At 41.3% G+C, this 21,392-nt stretch overlaps 1 protein-coding gene across 3 annotated transcripts in view; it reads right to left on the bottom strand.

Annotated features, from left to right (window-relative positions):
* The window catches only part of glra4a (glycine receptor, alpha 4a), a 48,725-nt gene that overhangs the window by 26,372 nt on the left and 961 nt on the right, over positions 1-21,392 (bottom strand). Inside the window, exon 2 of one of the 3 annotated variants that reach the window (XM_089021997.1) lies at positions 6,593-6,685. The exons of the other annotated variants lie outside the window; for them this stretch is intronic. Within the exon in view, the coding sequence (XP_088878123.1) occupies positions 6,593-6,606 (14 nt within the window). The 5' untranslated portion in view covers positions 6,607-6,685. The remainder of the gene's footprint in view (positions 1-6,592; positions 6,686-21,392) is intronic. 3 annotated transcript variants of the gene reach the window in all.

Raw genomic sequence — 21,392 nt, forward strand, 5'->3', positions numbered from 1 at the left:
TTTATATCGATATATCCGTCGCGCCATTGGTCAACTTGGTCACGTGTCTTGTTACGTGAGCCGCCATCGGTCGCGCCATTGGTCGACTTTGTCACGTGACACACCATCGGTCGCGCCATTGGTCAACTTGGTCACGTGTCTTGGTTACGTGTCACGCCATCAGTCGCGCCATTGGTCGACTTGGTCAGGTGACTTGGTTACGTGCCCAGCACCCGTGTAGCAGAGCCATTTTCATTTTCAGACGCTAGCTCGTGTGTAGCAGACGAGATTGAAGTGTTTGTGTTAAAAGGTAAAAATGGGAAGCAGAAGAAGATTGATGACTTTGTATACATAATACAGTAAGATGTAAGCGTTGCAGTTTCCCTGTTGTGTTATGTACATGCCCACTGTACTGTATATGAATGCAATCGTTTTTTGCAACAATGTTTCTTGTTTTGTCTGCTGAAGCGCGATGATTTTGAAAATTATTAACATTCCATACTGTGCATTAAAGGACAGCCGATGTCACTTTTTATTCAAATGCAAATAAAAATGACTTCACGCCAAGACGTCTTGCATTGCTTGTGAATCCAAACAATGGCTTCAGATTCGGATAATATGCTTTCTTGTTACACATCCAGTTATGAATATGTTTCAAATACACTGTAGTTCTGAAGATTAAAGCATACATGTTTACAATCATTAAAGAATTATATGTGCCATTTTGAGGCAACATTGGGGGAACATCTCCCAAAAAAAAAGGGAGCTAATGGCCAGCTCCGTTTCTTATATGGCGCTTGGCTGCCCTCTTTTGGCAGCTTTTGTTTAATGCAGTTCGGCGCAGGATCGGATATATCGATAGTCCCGGTTATATCGATATTTTTTCGGACTCCCTTGAATATCGATATAACGAGACTTTACTGTATTATGGGCGGTAAAATGTGAAAATAATAAAATAATAGTTCATAAAGGAAAAAAAAATCTGCAATACACATTTTGTGATATTCCTCTTTTCATTGGAGACGGTGGTACCTTGAAGTATGCGGCTCTGTGTGTGTGTGCGTGTGTTTCTTTTACAAAAACTGTTCATGTATTTACATTCTTTTTTATTATCTCTTAATTTGTATTACTATGTGTCTAATGAGATAAGATAAGAAAACCTTTATTTTTCTCACAATGGAGGAATTCACAATTCACATATGTGAAGCTTTTTTTGGAATGATTAACTCATTCACTGCCATTCATGAATTTATTCGGGAATTGAAATTATGACGTAGGGCGCCATTCCCGAACGGGTGCTGATAAAGCGCTGGCCATGGCCTCTGGCAATGTTTTTTCTTCTCTACAAGGGGCAGCATTTCCCTTTTTTTATGTTTGCACGTGCGCAAAACTGTTTTGTAATTAGCATAACGTGGAAATCCACCAGTAGCACATAACAAATGGTGTTACTTCATGAAATGAACGAGTCGAAGTGGTTGCAATTAAGCAGAAAATAAATAAAATTTGGCTCAGGGGAAAACAACACAAAATGTTCATATTTTACCTCTGTTGTTTTTGTGACAGATCGACTGCCGCTCAATCACAGCTCTATGAATCTCACAACATAAGAGATATAGTAAGGCGAGGGCCAGAGCAGGGAGTAATCAACAGCAAAGAGAAAGGGGAGGAGAAAGTTGTAAAGCAGAAGCAAAGTACCAACGAAGAACCCTTCAGCACTGAATTAGATTTCTTTGCTGTTGGATACATGGACCTCATTTATAAGGTAAAAGGGTGTTGGCTTTAGTTCCCATCCTGGGTACAGTTTTGCTCCATTTGTGTTTTGCCCATTTCAGTCAAGCTCACACACGGTGACAAAGTGGCCACATTTCAGCAGTTTCCATCCCCTGCAGTGAAAGTCACAAAAGGCTCGACGACCAGATGTCTCAAGTGCAAATCCGTGGTCACCAATTTGGAAACCTGTGATTATTATCTGAAATTAAATGGCAACAAAAAAGAAAGGAAGTTTGCAGTCTTTCCAGACATGGACAGAGGACATACTGCTTATGTTGAGTGGTTGTTTCAATCGGTTTGACAAGACGCCAGCCGCCCCCGGCCCACCGTCAGCTTCACCTGTAGCTGCACCTGCACCAACTCTCACTGTGGCCTTACCCTCCCTGCCCCCTCTCACGACCAGCTTTCCACAACCAACATCTGCCCTCCCAACTGTTGCCACACCCTCAGCCGCCACTCTGCCTCCTGGTTCCTGCCTGTCTGTCACAACTGCGCAGGTGAGGAACCAACTGAGGAGGATGAAGGTGAGGAAGGCAGCAGGTCCGGATGACATCAGTTCCCGACTCCTCAAGACCTGCTCCGACCAGCTGTGTGACATTGTCCAGCACTTGTTCAACCTGAGCCTGAAGCTGGGCAGAGTTCCACAGCTGTGGAAAACGTCATGCCTGGTCCCAGTGCCCAAGATTGCCAACCCCAAAGAGCTCAACAGCTACAGACCGGTGGCGCTGACGTCTCACCTGATGAAGACGCTGGAGAGACTCGTCCTCGCCCACCTGCGACCGCTGGCAAGCTCATCGCTGGACCCGCTGCAGTTTGCCTACCAGCCCAGCATCGGTGTGGAGGATGCCATCATCTACCTCCTCCATACGGCGTTGCTGCACCTGGAGAATGCTGGGAGCACGGTGAGGATCACATTCTTCGATTTCTCCAGTGCCTTCAACACCATCCAGCCCAGTCTACTGGGGGACAAGCTGCAGCATGCCGGAGTCGACCATCACCTCACATCCTGGATTACAGACTACCTCACAAACAGGCCACAGTACGTGAGGGTAAAGAACTGTGAGTCGGACAGGCTTCTCTGCAGCACCGGAGCGCCGCAGGGAACAGTCCTGGCTCCATTCCTCTTCACCCTCTACACCTCGGACTTCAACTACAACACCCCAACCTGCCACCTTCAGAAGTTCTCTGACGACTCAGCTATTGTCGGCCTCATTACAGAGGGAGACGATAGGGAGTACAGGGGACTGACAAAGGACTTTGTGGACTGGTGCCAGCAGAATCACCTCCAGATCAACACTGGCAAAACCAAGGAGCTGGTGGTGGATTTCTGCAGGAAACAATCGTCACCTGCACCATTGAACATCCAGGGTTCGGACATTGAGAGGGTGACCTCCTACAAGTACCTGGGTGTTACTCTCAACAATAAACTGGACTGGACAACAAACACGGATGCCCTAATCAAAAAGGGACAGAGTCGCCTCTTCCTCCTCAGGAAACTGAGGTCTTTTGGAGTTCAGGGGTCACTCCTAAAGACTTTCTATGACTCTGTGGTGGCATCAGCCATCCACTATGGCATTGTCTGCTGGTCAGGCAGCATCACCACCCGGGACAGAAAAAGACTGGAGCGCTTTGTCAAGCGGGCCAGTTCTGTCGTGGGCTGCTCGCTGGACTCTCTTGAGGAGGTGGGCAACAGACGGACGCTAGCTAAACTAAAAGCTATGACGGACAGCCCCTCCCACCCCCTCCTGCCCGTCCTGACAGCTCTGGGTAGCTCCTTTAGCCAGAGACTATTACACCCGCGCTGCAAGAAGGAGAGGTACCGCCGCTCGTTCCTACCGACTGCTGTCAGGCTTCACAATTCCCAATGATCACATGTGAAAAAAAAAAAAAAAAAAAAAAAAAAAAAAACTGGACACTTGTAAATATGGGTTGTTGCAATATATCTAAATGCATCTCTTGATTCTGCACTATGTACAGTCTTGTTTATAGAACGGTTTTTGCACATCTACATTTGCACAGTATACAGTTGACATTTTTATTTTGTTATGCTTAGAATATCTTGTTTTCTATCCTTTCACTCCCACCCCAACCCCATCCCTCTTCAATTGCTGCTGTGGACTGCAAATTTCCCCATTGCGGGACGAATAAAGGTATTCTGATTCTGATTCTGATTAATGCGCCTCGCAAGTCATTCGACACACTAGAAATGACGAGAAGAGTTTGGAACTGCAATACTTAGCAGGTATGCTAACAGCTAGCATAGATTTTTCTATTTCTTCATGGAATGTGGGCAACGGCTCCTTGGTCGCATGTCTGACACCCACGCTTGATTGCAGATTTTGAAATGATCATCATTTGAAAATGTTTTTGACACTGCACAGGCAAGTCTGAATTTAACACTGAGCGACTTCAGTGGTGTAAAATGTGTAGCAACATTCCAGGCAGCACAGGACTAGAATAGACGCAGCGTAAATAGAGAGCGAGCGTATGTGGCATAGAAGTGGTATACTGTACTCTGTGTGTATTACTGCTCTCTGTGTGTTAAAGTAGCAGTTATTGGAAGTTTTATAATTACCATGACATTTTTACTGATTTCTGTGAACCCATCTTTGGTGTTATGATCAAGAATAAGATTGCAATTTTATCAACAAAATAAATAATGGGATCAACAACAACAAAAATCAACAAAATAATAATGGGAATTCAAATATGGTTTGATTGTTAAAAATGTTGGTGTTTTAATTTACAAATATTATTTACCTTGATTTTTTTCATCACTCTCCTTGTAAATGTCATTATAGCAATGCAAATCGTATTTGGCAAAGGTGTTTTGCCTCTTATTTTCCGAAACCATACATTGACATGCAGATTCAATTTATTGATTTTTTTAGGTGGTCACCCTGCATTGCAGATTTCCATCTGTAAAATATAGACCCGAAATGTATACCCAGCATTATGAATATGTGTATTATTCGTTCTTACTCTCTTCTGTTTTTTTCTCCTATATTATTGTCCTATGGCAGCATGATGCCACTCGGTTTGCCAATACTGAGAGTAAAACATACAGCTAAATAATACAGCTACATATATGAATATGCCTTTCTTGATACTTGCACTATGTACAGTTTTTTTATAAAACTGTTTTGCACATTTACAGTATACCTCTCAGTCTGCTGACATTTTTATTGTACTATGCTTAGAATGTCTTGTTTTTCTATCCTTTTACCCCCCCAACCCCATCCCCTTTCAAATTGCTGCTGTGGACTGCACATTTCCCCATTGTGGGACAAATAAAGGTTTTATGATTCTGATTCTGAAACAGGTTAGTTAAAAGTAGCAGTGTACACTTTAAAATCAGTCAGCACCCGTGGCAAATCTTTCCTTTAAAAAAATCATGCCGACTCTGTCGTTTTGGACGGCACTGTTTCCATTGGACAGAACATGGGACCCGAAGTGGATGCAGATGACATCAAGGAGCTTGTTGCTGACCATAATGAGGTGTTCAACACAGAGGATTTGATTTGCCTTCAAGACAACAAGCAGAAGCAAGCCATTCAAGAGTTGTCATCTGAGGGTGAGGAGGAGGAAATGGCTGCAGCATCAAGTGAGGGCATCAAGGCAATGTTGGCTAAGTGGAATGATGTGCAGGCTTTTTTGAACAGTTCCATCCACAAAAGACTGTGGCTATGAGATTCATCAATATTCATTCATTCATTCATTCATTCATTCATTCATTCATTCATCAATGTGATGCCTCCGTTTCGTAAGGCCTTACAAGTCAGAAAGCCACGTGTGTCAATTAAGAGCCATCAACGACCATCACAAATGTAAATAAAGTGACGTTATTATACAGTGCAGTGTATTTCTTTCGTTACAATACAATAGCACATTTATTATACATAGAATAAGGTATGTTGTGTGTACGTCTGTGTAAGCTCTCAGTCGTACAGGAGTGGTCCATCGATGAGAAGGTTTCTTCAGCCGTCATCTGTATGTTGTGTGTAGTTTTAAAGGACAACCGACACCATTTTTTTTTGTCCGGAGATGTCGGTTGTCCTATAAGGCTTATTTAGTTGAAAATTATATTTTATGGACACCTGGGAACGGATTATTCTCATTTTAATGGTTTCCTATGGGAAATTACATTTTGGGATACACACTTTTTGCCTTGCACACTCTGACTGGGAACCAATTAAATTTGTAAGCCAAGGCCCCACTTTACTTGTTTTTTTGCATGGCAGAAAAAAATATGAGTAAATAGCAAACGAATAATCTCGTACAGGAGCTACAGATAACTGAAAAATACATTGTGCGCACGGCTCTTTCTTTTCTACATTCTGCTCCCAATTGTCCAACACTCTCACAGTCTCTCGTAGAACATTGACACACAGATACACAGAACGAGATTGAACGGTGTGAGGTTGCACGAAGACATTGTGTTGGCAGAAGGCAAGAGATCAGCCATAATAAAAGTTATAATGTACATCCACTTTGGTCTCGATTGTCATTTTTCTCTTGACGGGCGGTTACAAAGCTGCACAAACAAATGCCATAAAGTACAGGTTTTTCAGTTAAACAGATTGATGGGTAAACAAAGGTCCCAGATGGAAGATGGGAGTTCATCCAAGGCAAAGTTGCATCTTGAACCTTAATTTATAAGACATGCCTTTGTGAAATTATCAAGTGAAATGTATCATTTAGTGCATACATTACGTCTATGAGCTTTGATTCCGTTCTTGGCATTGCATCACATCACTCTACTGACAACAACAAAAAAATGAACATCAGGTGCATTCATCTTGTTGTGTCGTGTCAAGAGTATAAATCCATCCATTTTCCGTACCGCTTATTCCTCATTAGGGTCGCGGGGGGTGCTGGAGCCTATCTCAGCTGTCTTCGGGTACGAGGCGGGGGACACCCTGAATTGGTTGCCAGCCTATCGCAGGGCACACAAGACGTACAACAGTCACTCTCACACTCACACCTTGGGACAATTTGGGGTGGTGCCATGCATGTTTGTGGAATGTGGGAGGAAACCGGAGGACGCTGAGAAAACGCACGTGGGCCCGGGGAGAACGTGCAAACTCCACACAGGGAGGCCGGACCGGGACGCGAACCAGCAACCTCTGCACTGTGCTAAGCCGGTGTGCTAACCACTCGACTATCGGGCCGAATAGTATAAATCAAGTTTGTTAATATTTTGTTTGCTCAAATTGGCTATTTTAATTGCAAAGCTTTTGACACACGAAGCCCCTATGAGGCATTCTACTGTACAATTGCATGGTAAAACATAAAAACATGCACTGTAAAAAAGAAACTGAACCTTGTTCTTATGAACGCAAAGCTGCTTGTTATTCTTCTTTTCCTTTTGGCTTTTCTCTGCAATGGAGAGAAAGCAGCACGTGTCGAGCTCTTATCTTGTTCACTTTACATAAAATTTACTGACGACCCTGACGGCACATAGAAATTCAAAAATAGGCTGTTTTGAATAAATGATTAAAAGTCCATGTTAACAAAAAGTCATAAATGCAGATCAGTACTTGTACAGATATTGTGTAAAGAAAATCAGTGGCGATGGCACCACAAAGCCTCTGTGGAAGAGCCTTGGATTAGGCAATCAGTGATCAAGTTGCCATCTAATTGGATGGGATGCTCATCCTCTACCCATAAAGGGAACATATTCCCTTAATTGCCTCTTCATTAACGAGGCTGATGATCAGGAAAGCATAGCGAACAACGCTGCGCCTCCCTACTAGGAAGTGTTCTGATCCATTAGACAGCCATGCGTACGCGTGCTAACTTTTAGTACTATTACCGTAATGGAGACAGAAAATTGGACTTTCTCCATGTTGGAACACACTGCTCTAGTTTGCAGTTTGCCAAATTAGCCTTGACTTGCAAATCATAGGGAGGGTCAACTTTCTGCCACAGCACGAGAATTGACTTGCAGGCTTTATTTACACATACGAGTGCAGCGTGTTTTATGGCTAGGCTGTAATGTTTCATTATTTTGGCTTCAATGATTTGTGCAGCTCCTCTCTTCACACTACTGCCCTTTGTAATGACATATTAACTTCTGCTGCCTCAGCCGTGATCAATAGGCTCAATGGGGAAAAGGATTTGAAATACGACGCAATTTAGCCTGGCTCATTTGTCTTCCCAATAACCACCGACACCAATTCTGCTGCTTTTGACAGAACAAAACCTTGTTATCCATGACAACTAGGGAGGCCTTAATCACAAGTCACTATGATTGCCCATATGGATGTAAATTTCAAACAAACAACCCCATTTTGTTTATCATTTGGTATATTCTCCACCTCCGTGTGATCCTAAATAGGATAATGGAAAGAAAATGGATCAATAGAATAAAAACCTAATATGACCCAAAAATCCGGCCACAAAATAATCATTTTATGTGGAATGGTCTCAAATGAGTGATCATATCAACAGGGCTAGAGTATGTTGTCTCGCAACCAAAATATGTCTGTGAAACTACTTTCATTGGCACAATTCCTAAAATCCGAAGTCAAAGTCCTATATTTTTGGTGACATGTGCTCCAGTATTCTGATTGATACAAAGCAAACTTAGACCAAATATCAATATGCATACCATATGAATGAATATCATCTGGCAAGCTTGACCAATATTCATTCCACACAGCCAAAATAACAATATTAACCAGACGGGTTGTTTTGTAAGTTGCAATGACAGGATGAATCTTTCAATCATCAGTTGATTTGAAATGACACTTTACTGGCGTAGGTTGACTGAGCAGATGTTGTTTTTAAGTGTAACGATTTTATATCAATATGCATTTGTAGATAATCAGTGATGAGTGTACAGCACGGTGTTCAATATTTGTTTTGTTTGGAGTAGATTATTCTTATTCATGAAGTGGAGAGACAATCTCTGACAAGAGTGAGCCATGACTTCTGGACAAATGGCAGCTAATGGCAGTGATTTGGATGTCTGGAACAAGACAACCAAAATGACAGGTGAAGGGAAATGATAGTGATTTAAATTGAAAGAATACAATGGAGGGAGTGATATTATACTTACATAGAGAGTGTTCACTGGGCTTGCTGTCAGGCCACCATCTGTGAATCATTTCTATTGTTCTGTATATCGATGAGAAGGTTTCTTCAGCCGTCATCTGTACAAAAGTGAAGGTTTCGGACGTTTCGCCTCCTATCCAAGAGGCTTCGTCAGCAAACTAAAGTCTGACTGGTCGTATCGGCCCCATTTATATATCCCTAATGTCCAGACATGGTGGCGCCGGACACAGCTATGATAGGTCCCTACTCTCATGTTGGGGGGGCAGGCGGTTGAGGTTAAAATCTTAGCGAAAGAACATAGATGGTTTGAAAGGGGGGTAAAAGAAGCGATTCTTATAAAACAACAAAATCCTTCATTAAACCGGTCTGGTGGGGTGAGGTTCAATTTGGATCGTTCATACAATAGCCTGCTTAGGCAAAACAGGTTAGGCAACTTTCGCAATGCTGATGAGGGTCATTATGCTGATGAGGTGATACCGGGGGGAGTGGGGGTAATAGGCCAGTCGTTAGTCAGGAATGTAGGAACAATCAGTGGGGCCACAGGGAGGGGTTCCCCTGCCCCCCCAACCTGAGAGTAGGGACCTATCATAGCTGTGTCCGGCGCCACCATGTCTGGACATTAGGGATATATAAATGGGCCCGATACGACCAGTCAGACTTTAGTTCGCTGACGAAGCCTCTTGGATAGGAGGCGAAACGTCCGAATCCTTCACTTTTGTACAGATGACGGCTGAAGAAACCTTCTCATCGATGGACCACTCCTGTACGACTGAGAGCTTACACAGACGTATTGTTCTGTATATCGATTATCATCTTTTTCTTTTGTTACAGAACCTAATTAGTTGAGGCCCGAGCCAGTAGAAAATGATGAAAGTAGCTCTTGTCAAAGTTTATTAAGCTGTCTCAATGCAAAGCCCAGAGTTTAATGATTTTGATCAATCCACGCTCACCCTGAGTAAATTGCACGTACATGCCTGGCATACTAATTCATATGAGAAGGAATATGTGCCAGTCTTGTGGGAGCTTGACATCTGCCCAGCACAAGTGATTTATCTGGGCTCGGAAACCATCAGGGTGCGATGCGAGCCAAGTCCGAAGACAGATTTATAACCCCAATGGCTTGCTTCTTTCTGAATGCCGACTGTCACCTCAGGCTTTTCCAGCGATCTCCGTCGCCTTGTTTCAGTCTGATGACTTCGGAGATGTATTTTGTGTTCAAGGCAATATACATTTCTTGGTGATTTAATGCTTTTACCCGGCAGTCCAACATAACACTGCATGCTTAGAACTCAGCTGAACACACCAATGTCTTGGCTCCCTGGTAATTAATTGCCACAAAAAATTCTCATGAGGGAATGTGCTGTTCCAATTACAAATCCTGGAGATCATCTCTGGGACTGCATTGATTGACTAGTAGATAAAGATGAGGCAATACATTTATGCTTTGAATCAAGATAAACGTCTTTCTGGATCAAAGTCATTGATTTTGAGTAACACAGACAGTATTTGGAAGTTTTTGAGCCCATTACATAAGTCGGAAAGCTTCCATTCTTCTGGGAAGATATTCAGAGGGGGTTCAAGGATCCAGGCCAAACCCCGATTGATGCATTACTGAAGAAGAGTATCTCATTGCTTCCTTAACTGGTCAGACACCATAGATATAAAAGGAACTAAAAAGTATCAGCAGAATTCCTGCTTGAATGGAAGAAGTAATAGTCCAGTATGTTTCCTTCGTTTCTCACACATGTTCAAAATTGGACTACACAGGTAACAAAGTCAAGGAGCAGGGGCCAGATTTGTCCCGCTAAGTCATTTTATGTGGCCTGCAAAAGCAAATTAAGCATTTGAACATCCATGATGATTGCTGGAGTCTAAACCAAAATGTCAAATTGTCATGTAGAATCTGTAACAGCATGTACAGTGAGACATTGGCTTACAAACTTAATTGGTTCCCAGACAGAGTGTGTAAGGTGAAAAGTGTGTATCCCCCCAAAAAAATCCCATAGGAAACTATTAAAATGAGAATACTCCGTTCCCAGGTCTGAAAAATATAATTTTCAACTAAATAAGCCTTAAAACTACACACAACATACCTTATTCTATGTATAATAAATGTGCTATTGTATTGTAATGTAGTAAATACACTGCACTGTGTAATAAAGTCACTTTATTTACATTTGTGATGGTCGTTGATGGCTCTTAATGGACACCTGTTGCTTTCTGACTTGTTAGATCTTAGGAAACTGAGGCATCACATCATCATTCATCATGTTGATGATTGTCATAGCCTTTTCTGGATGGAACCGTTCAATAAAAGCCTGCACATCAACTCCTGAATGTCCCTATTTATATATCCCTAGGGATATATAAATAGGGCCGATACGACCAGTCAGACTTTAGTTCGCTGACGAAGCCTCTTGGATAGGAGGCGAAACGTCCGAAACCTTCACTTTTGTACAGATGACGGCTGAAGAAACCTTCTCATCGATGGACCACTCCTGTACGACTGAGAGCTTACACAGACGCATTCACCCATAAGCAATGATTGTGATACGCTTGTAGACAGGCCAAGAGGAGATGAATCCTACACAGGGCCTCTTCAGACAAAGTGATCCTCCAGATGTCTCAAAAAGCCTCTCTATATTCAGAGCACATTTCACCACGATCCAACATCTGATATCAGTGCGGACTGCCTCCTGTCAGTCTGAGCCACAAAGAGATTGTAAGATTTTTAAAAATGGGAAAGAGGGATTTGGCTGACAGCAAAGGACTGCTATGAAATACTAGCTGAGGGGTGAGAGACCAACAGTCTCTTTATTTAGATAATTTGGCCGAAGTCTATACTGTATATCCACACTTGCTCTCTCTCTCTCTCTCTCTCTCTCTCTCTCTCTCTCTCTCTCTCTCTCTCTCTCTCTCTCTCTCTCTCTCTCTCTCTATATATATATATATATATATATATATATATATATATATAAAATGTTATTATGTAATGTTATTCAAGTAGTGTGGGTTTGTCAGTGTACCATTCACAAAGATTTCTCAGTTACTTCCGGGTTGAGTGAAAGCTGGCGCGTCTGGCTGCCGCTGCTCACCCACAGCGAGAAAAAAATTCTTATCCTGTGACCATAAGTTTTGGTGCTTAGAAGTTACATTTATTATTATTATTAAAGTGTAAGGCAGTCTGGACACACCTGCCCACATTGTAACACCGGCACCAACAAAAGTTCATCTGGTGATGAATCAATAGATGGCACAGGATGTTTGTATGTCAAAATGAAGCGATACGGAATATGTACTTCAGTATTCTAGAGAAGAGTGTTTTGTTGAGAATTTTCTGGACATAAAAAGACAGCGGAGGAAGGTCTCCTCATATTCACCTGTGCATCTATCCCGGCCAATCAATTCCCCTTTCCCCAGCCCCTACATCATTTACTCATTTTAAGGCCGTTGGGAAATCTCTCCCGCAGGCTGAATAGAAGTAGATTATGCTCAATGTACAGTGAACATGTAATTAGAATCAGTTGACTGCTTGACTGTGATGATTAATGGCCTTTTTTGTGACATGCAGCAACATTGATGTGGATGGAAATGTCCACTTCCATCAGTCTCAGCATGAATCAAACCATCTGACAGCATGTGTGCTCTTCTGCCTTTCCCACAGATCAGTTGCCAGCTGCTACAATCTTGTACTTCAATTAGCCACACGCTAACCTTAAACTACTTATGGGATGGTGTTTTCCCTTCTTAATATGGCATTATCCTTTGGTTGGTCATCCATTGCCCTGACCTCCTTTTAATTGCATGCCGTTTCTGCTAATGGAGCGAGTAAGTTTATGGATGGCATTCGAGTGTCACCCTTGGCGGGGACCATGTATACAAAACAATGTTGGCTTGAGACATAAATGAGTGTTGAGCTCAAATTGTGTTCCACCTGCACCTTTAACCCAAGAAAAGAGCATCTTGTGTTCTGTACAGTGACAATACGTTTCAGCCCCTGAGGGCAACACAACTGTCCATTGCTTAGCGCTGTTGCCTCGCAACAACAAGAAATAAGAATCAAGTTGAATGGCTTGTGGAGGCCTTTTCTATGTGCGGATTAGTCTCAATATATCGTGCCGTGCATAGGTGTTCAGTGATGTGTCAACATATGAACTTTTACACTTGGTTCTCAATGTTGGTTCCCTGTCCCAAACCTATCAACCTTAACTCAGAAACACGGTGCCATTTTCACACCCCATAATTGCGTGAGACTCCGTCTCCTATCCAGATCTTCTCCTTTCAATATTATTCCAGAAGAAAAAGAAGACAGGCAAACAAAAGGAACCGACATGTTATTAGCTTCTTGGTGAAAGGAATCCGTGACCTACTGCTGTTCAACAGAAAAAGGTTTTTAGGAGTACTGGCGGAGGAACATGAGCATCCTACATTATCTTTTCTCACCGATAATCAAGTTAAACAGCGACAAAAAAAAAAAACAATATCACACGTCAATGTTAAAAACAGGAAAGTCATTTTGATAAAAATTCAATGGCTCTTTAGATTTATATTGGATGCTGTTAACATTACTTTGCCGATGCAACGTGACCACAAACAGAAACAGAAACACGAAGAGAAAATGTTTGAAAGATAAAGTCAAGCAATATAAACCGCAACCTAATCCACACAACCGCCTCTTGCAAAATGACAACAGTCTCTCCACTCTAAATTTCTCTTAAGTCTTGAAGATGATTTATTGGAAGGAAGTGAGTGTCCAACTTGCAGTGGACAGCTGAATCACTCTCAACAAAGGTCATTGGCGAGACTATTCCACAACACAAATCTCAAACTGTCAAAACAAATAAAAAAGAATACATTTCCACGTTTTGCGAATTTGAAATACTCATGCAGAAAAGCACGCTAACAAGAAAATGGCTTGCTTCTTATCTCAGCTGCCGTTTGGTGTGACTTGAAGGCTTAAAGCAACAGGCAGAATAGGATATACTGTGTGTATATATATATATATATATATATATATATATATATATATATATATATATATATATATATATATATATATATATATATATATATATATATATATATATTGTGATGTCACAAGAGGCTGTGTCCTGGAGGGGAAATACATCCCCCTAAGATGGCTCCACCCAGAGAGAGTCTTGGCCCCAGCTTGTGGAAGGCAGCAATTCAAACCACACACCTGCGGCTGATCACGGCTTGATTGGCAGGCAAGGCTCTTAAGGCAGAGAGTCTCTGAGTGAGGAGCTTGGGGAAAGACAAGCTCGATTGCTGTGCTCTGTGAAGAAGTTGATTGCTGCGTGGAAGTCATTGCCAGTTGGGACCACACGACAGGACACTGGATTTGGACCTTGCTGGTGGGTAGGCTACATGAGGAGGATGTCAAGAGGGGTGAGGCCTAAAGACTCTTGGAAAAGAACCCCGTCTTCAGTTTTACCTCAGAAGAGACTTTATTTGGATTTAAGTATTGGAAGAGACACTATTCAAACCTTCGTTGCTTGTGAATTCCCCCCGAAACCCTTGATTAAAACCTTTGTTTGTATCCAAACCTGTCGTCCATTGCACTTCTTGTCCTGTCCCGCTGAGAGCTAGCCTCACATGATATCACAATATATATATATATATATATGTTGTTTTTCTTCATGAGGCCTTTGATTAGATTAGATTATTATTAATCTCACAGTGGAGAAATTCACAATTCACAGCAGCCAAATTATGAAGGGAAAGGGAAAAAAGTAGATGAACATATAGGAGCTTCTGTAAAGGCACACACTTTTCCGGCGCTATCAAGAAGTGAAATAAATAATATGACCAAACACAAAAGACACAGACAGTTATTCAATCAAAAGCACTTTTCTGCACACTGTTTGTTGTATGAAGGGATCTGACAAGCAGCTGGGAAAGTTTATCCCCTTCAATGTCTTCATAGTAGAAATTGCTCCGTAAAAACAGGCTGATTTCAGCAAGGCTAAAAATAAAATAAATATGAAATGTGTGGAATAATTTGTTATTCTAGAGGTATTGTGACAAAAGGTGTTGGTAAGAAGAGTGAAAAATCAAGCACTTCAGTCAATCGCATTATTTGGATTTTCTTCACCATCGTGATCCCTTCAACAACCAGCCGTTTTTCCATGACTTTGACCATATGCGCTCATATATATTTATTTAAAACTATAACTTATGTCGGGAACAACATTCAGTGAGTGTATTAACATTCTGACGAATGACTGACAGCAGTTCATTGCATTTTCTCTTACATATTGCCGTTTGGCTACAACCGTCGTCACGTCTGTTGACATTGATTGAAAAGCCACAGTTGAGAGATCTGTGAGTTTTCCAGAAACAGCTCGATTTGTTTTGAGGAATTCCCTCCCCCCTGAGGGTGATGTCTTTCTCAAAACCCTTTTGAAGGCCGGACATCCATTGCATGTCTTGCAGCTTTTTTCCGGAAACAAAAAGCCGACGGATGCATAAATCCTTGAGCCTGTTTAGGTGACTGAGGGGGATAAAAGCAAAACAAGCAGGCTTTTAACCACAATCTTGTTTGACATACTGGGCTTCACTCTCCACCTGTCTCCTTGAGAGGTGGATTCAAGTACACTGATGATTTAATTCCAGCTTTTGCTTGAATTGGAATATGTTTGGTAATGTAATTTAGCCCCATAAATATGATATACTTTGTCCATGATAAAAGTTTCTAAAGTGTATTCCTATGAAAATGACAATATCCATAAACCCGGGAAAATTACTTATCCCACAACTCCAAGTTCCTCTGAGCTGAAAACAAAAAGGCTTGTTGGTCTACAGCTTTTCTGCCCATTTTATATAATTACAGTTTAATATCTTGCCTCACCTGTCAAGGACAACCAGTCATCTCACTAATGTGTGGAGAAAAGATGCTGCCAGAAAACTGGAGGTCGGATCACAGAGGATTTATGGAAGTAGATGATCTTCAGAGTAATCCTTGAAACAAATTTGTGCTGTGTTTAAAAAAGCTATAAGCAAAACTACTTCACACAAATCAACATTCTGTGTTGTCCTGTAAAGGTTAACAGACTTTCCTTCTACGTGGTTTGTGTGATGGCCACCTGTGGTCGCCTCACTTAGAAACCTTTAATTGCATAGAAAAAAAACTTTGAATTGTGGTCCATGTGCAAAGGAGGTTATATTTTACCAGTTTTTAGAGGATCAGGACTACAGGGACAGCTTTTACTTAGCGATTGCTGAGAGAGAAACAAGTGCAAAATTGTCCTCTCTGCAGGATTATGTAGCTGAATATCACTAAAACTAGTTTTAGACAATAAAAGGGCAGTGCAATTGTTGAATGCATGGACATGTGGATCTTTTTTGATCGATACACTGTGATTTACTGGCAACCGGTCCAGGGTGTAGCCCACCTCTCGGCTAAAGTCATCAGCTCCAATTTAACCATATGCCAAATGAATTTCTGAGAAAATCTAATTACAAGTAAAATATTGACTATTAACGGTAATGTTTGTCTCGCTTAATTTATCTTGCTTTGTACTGTAGTTAAGCCACATAAATTGCCATGTTCCAAATGTTTTTGAGTAATGTCATGTTTACATTATGTAGTTGACCAAAGAAAATCATGGAGGCAGGAAAACTAGGGAGTACTGAATAACATGGGTTAAAAAACATTGAAGTCCTGAAAACCACAGTAATCCAATGTAACTAACCAAAAACGACTATAGAAGCACAAGACAACGTGACAGTAACAATGATCCACAAAGACTGACAGAAACAGAGGATGGACAAGACACAAAGGGCTGAGGGATCCAATGGGTTAACACAAGGGACCAGACATGAAGAGCTGGAAACAAAACCTAATAAGGTAGACGAAAATAAAAGTCCCAAAGAAAATGAACCTAAAATACAATATAAACAGAAATTGAAATGTGGCAGACTTGGTCTCTTGAAAAAATAGGGGATGGCGGAAAACCTGAAAATCTATCCACTCAGCCATGCACTTTTTCCAACACATACAATATTAATACTTCTGTTTTACAGAGGCCAGATGCTCCTCTCAATGTAAGTTAAGTTTAATTGGCCCGAACTGCTTGGTCAGACATAATGACACGATGGAAAGCTCAATCATGCCTCCCCCTTTCATTGTTCTAATTGCAGCCAGCACAAAAAAGGGGGAAAACCGATGGCACTAAACCCTCTGAGACAAAGTGCAGCTCTCGTCGATAAGCAGACATTTCGACCTGAGAGAAGTGCGCAAATTGCATTGCATTACCATATTGTGTCGTCGGTGCTGAGGCTTCCATTGCAGTGGCGCTTCTGGATATTGTATCATATCCAGCATGTCAATGCAATGTCACCTTGGGCACCAGTAAAACGATTTGAATGAATTGTCATAAACAAAGGCCATGAATGCAAACAAGAAGCTTGTGTCTGCTGAAGAAGAAACAATTGGACAATCAAACATTATGCCACTGTTTTATAGTTGCCGTTGGATTCAATTTTGGATACAGTGCAGTGGTACCAGATTCGATTCTCACTCTGGCCTCTGTATTCTGGAGTTTGCATGTTCTCCACAGGCCTGTGTGGGATTTCACCATGCGGATTGAACTCCCCCAATTGTCCCAAGGTGTCAGTGTGAGTGTCAATGGTTGTTTGTTTTTGTACGCCATTTGATTGGCTGGTAACCGGTTCAGGGTGTCCCCCACCTACTGCCCAAAGACAACCAGGATAGTCTCCAGCACCCCGCTACACAAGTGACAATAATGCCGCATAGAAAATGAATGAATGAATATTTTATTTTATGCATCAATATAACATCTTTTCACAAGCTAACACTTCCTGCACTTTTCGGCTTCTACTGCAGGTGAAAAGTTTATTCTGAAGCTGTGAGGCACATGTGATACACTTTACCAGGCATTCATTATTCATGGACTTTGCACTTCGCTGTGGCGACCCCTGAAGGCAAAATCCAAAAGGAAAAGAAGAAAGAATGAATTTGTTAACATCATTTCTTAATCTATTAACAAAATCCCGAAATTAAAATACATTTACAAACAAACAAACAAACAAACAAACAGGCATGCATGCATGCTTGCATACATACATACATACATACATACATACATACATACATACATACATACATACATACATACATACATACATACATACATACATACATACATACATACATACATACATACATACATACATACATACATACATACATACATACATACATACATACATACATACATACATACATACATACATACACGAGAACTACATGGCCATAGTGTCACATTTCGGTTTGCGACCAACGGGTGGCAGTGTTGGGCCCCGCCTGCAGCTACACAGGTGTTGGTCGCTGAAATCAAATGACTCCCGGCATCATTTACAGATCCAGAAATTATATCATCATCAGTATGTAAACATGAAAACACAGCCCCCAACATGTGGTAAGGAGTTCTTGAAGACATCTCAAATTAAATAATACATCATATATACTGTATGTTTAATATATTTACAGCTGCTGTGTCCCTGGTACGCTGCCATCGGGGCTCCGCCAGTGACCTTAAAACGGAGGAAAATGTATTTTCTTGTTTTGTTGGTTGCACATGAGCCCTATTACACTGCTCATATTTAATTGATCCACCAGAAATATTCCTATAGCTTGCAGCAGGATTGGTTTCTATGGTTATCATTCCCACCGGTCGAATGTATTCAACAGTTTGAATTTGTGTATGTCCCATACGCATATGAATGTTGGTTAGCGATACCAACTTCTTATCACATTCTTCATTCGGCATTCTCATTTCCACTTGTCAGTGACTATCCCTTCCAGTGCTTATCAATCAAGCTACATGACAATCTCCTAATTTATGACACCCTTCTCTCTCTTCTATTTCCTATCTGAACCTTTTCTCCTAGTGCCTTGGGCCAAATGAAATGCCCTCTCCATTTCTTTGTTGGCATTTTTCCGCTGCGTCCCTTTTCTGCTCCATCTCGCTGCATCAGATTCTGCCTGTCTTTCCATCCCTCGCCCCTCCACAGATTGAGCATCTAATTTCTCTGAGGAGATACTGTCACTTGACTGCTCTCGGGGACTAAAAGGGCTGAACTCCTCCTCCTCCTCTCTTTCCCCTCATGCATCCTCATGCACCCTCTGAGACCCCAGCCTCTGTACCTTGCTGGGATTATGTGACTCTTAATTCCTTTTCTGCGCTCACCTGAAGAGCTTGGCAGGGCATGAAATAGCCGGAGTGCTTCAATGCAAATACAGGTTAGCAAGACTGGATAAGAAGGCAATTTATGGGAGTGAACTGCATGATTGTGAACATTCCATCGGCCTGTTTTGAGGATGTGGTCATGGCTCATGCAAATGAGTCACTGCTCTTCTTGTCCTATCAACTGCTGGGCCATTGCCACACAAGCAAGCGCAAACTGACAGCAATGACAGGATAACCCATTGAGGCAGAACTTCATCACCAGGTCACCGAATTACAATTGCAAAATCCATGCATTGGGTAAATTTACTTGAAATGTAAACACATTTTTGAAATCAAACCTGAATCACATTATAGTTTCCTGATAGTTTCCAAATACTGTTTTGGTAGTTGAAAAGGGCATTGTTCAAAATTTCCTGACTTGATGATGAACTGATAGTTATTATTTTAATATTAATTTTCACATGGATGTAAGATGTTGGATGTTTGTGAGAAAGGTTAGAGGGAGCTGACTTAAGTTTAGTCACGTTCAGAAGAGCGAAAATGAGTATATAACTCGAAGGGGGATGGGTATACAGCCAAGGCAGTTGATGTTCAAAAGCAAGATGCAGAGGACAGACTTGGATGTGGCGACCTCTAATGGTACGAGGTAAAAACAGAAAAGAAAAAGAAAAGACGGGTGTAACAAACACCAATTGAATTTTCTCAATTAATGTGTGATTTAATAGAACAATGCTGCTGCGTTGATTTTTTTTCTCCTTTAGATTTAGCTCATAGCTTCATGATTTTCTTCTTTGGCGATTGCAGACTTCCTCAGGGTGACTTAACAGTGCCTCTGCTGGCCACTGCCAAGTAGTGCACTTCATATGGACTCATGCTCAAGCAACACAACAAAATTCCACACAATGATATTATCAATAAACACAACAAAATTCCACACAATTATATTAACAACAATTGATGTGATTGCGATGTGATTGAATTGATTGTGCACATAGCACAATGTGTCTAAATGATACCATTGGATTGGATTGGATTTGCCTTTATTCGTCTCGCAGTGGAGAAATTGAAAAGTGGAGGAATTGTCCACTGACATGGCAGTCACACGACAGGCAACTTTCCAGTGCGAATATTTTTTCCTCCCACGTGTTTATCTTGTCATCAACACATAGACTCACTCGAAGCAGCTTTTCATTTTTTTTCATTGTGCAACCAAACTGCAATATGGGCTCTTCACTTGCAATTTCAATTTAGCATGAATTTCCTTTACTATGGACAAAGTTGGTCGCCCCCCACATTAGCATTGAAATATTGAACAATGTTTCATAACAGAAAGTCAAGGGGCAGCTTGCTCTTCAGAGGAAATTCCAAATATTCCTTTTCTGTAGTGCTTGGTTTCATTAGAATTGCAGGTGAGCTGAAACATATCACAGCTGATTTTGGAGCAGTGGGTACAGTACACCCTGAAATAGTGACCAGTCCCTCGCAGGGCACTTGGGCTTTACCAACCATTCACATTCACATCTATGGACACTTTAAAGTCTCCATTAGCCTAAACCAGGGGTAGAACTCCCGTCCCCAAGAGACATTGTACTGCCTCTGCCTACAAAAGACTGGTTTCAAGTGATCAGTTTCCAGGCTTCTACCGAGCTTGATGATGAGGTGATCATTCAAATCAGGTTTTGTTGGGGTTTTATTTGTTTGCTTAAATTGCCCCCACCCCACACACACACACATATCAGCTTCTGTTTTTTCCCTCATATGACCAAATAGTGCTGTGTTCTCAAATGCTCTCAAAAACAAGTGTGGATTAAACTATCGTATTGTATCTATGCTTGTCTCTGACTGTAAAGTGTCCTTGAAGGCTTTGGATTGGATTGGATTGGATTGGATATGCCTTTATTAGTCTCACAGTGGAGAAATTTACATTTCACAGCAGCAAAGTGATGAAAGGAATGAAAGTAGAAAAACAAAATACATGAAATGAATACATGATTTGAAAGGCACTTTAAATAAAATGTATTATTATTATTATTATTATTATTATTATTATTATTATTATTATTATTATTATTATTATTATTATTATTATTCGTTATGCTTGTTATGTGTATGCACACTTCACCTGCGCCTATTTTAAATGAATTGAATACAAGCAAGCCCAAGACAGCATTCCACAGGTAGCCTGCTATTTCCTTTCATATATTTTATCTCGTGTTTGTCCTCACTGGGGTTGCAGGACAGCTGCCACCCTGGACTGGTCCCCAGCCAATCATTCACCAGGCACATAGAGACAAAGAGGGCTCATACTCACTTTCACTACTGTGGACAATTTGGAGTCATAAATTCATT

Source organism: Hippocampus bargibanti, linkage group LG02, assembly GCF_051943395.1.
Source record: "Hippocampus bargibanti isolate YZ-2025 linkage group LG02, ASM5194339v1, whole genome shotgun sequence".
NCBI lineage: Eukaryota > Metazoa > Chordata > Actinopteri > Syngnathiformes > Syngnathidae > Hippocampus > Hippocampus bargibanti.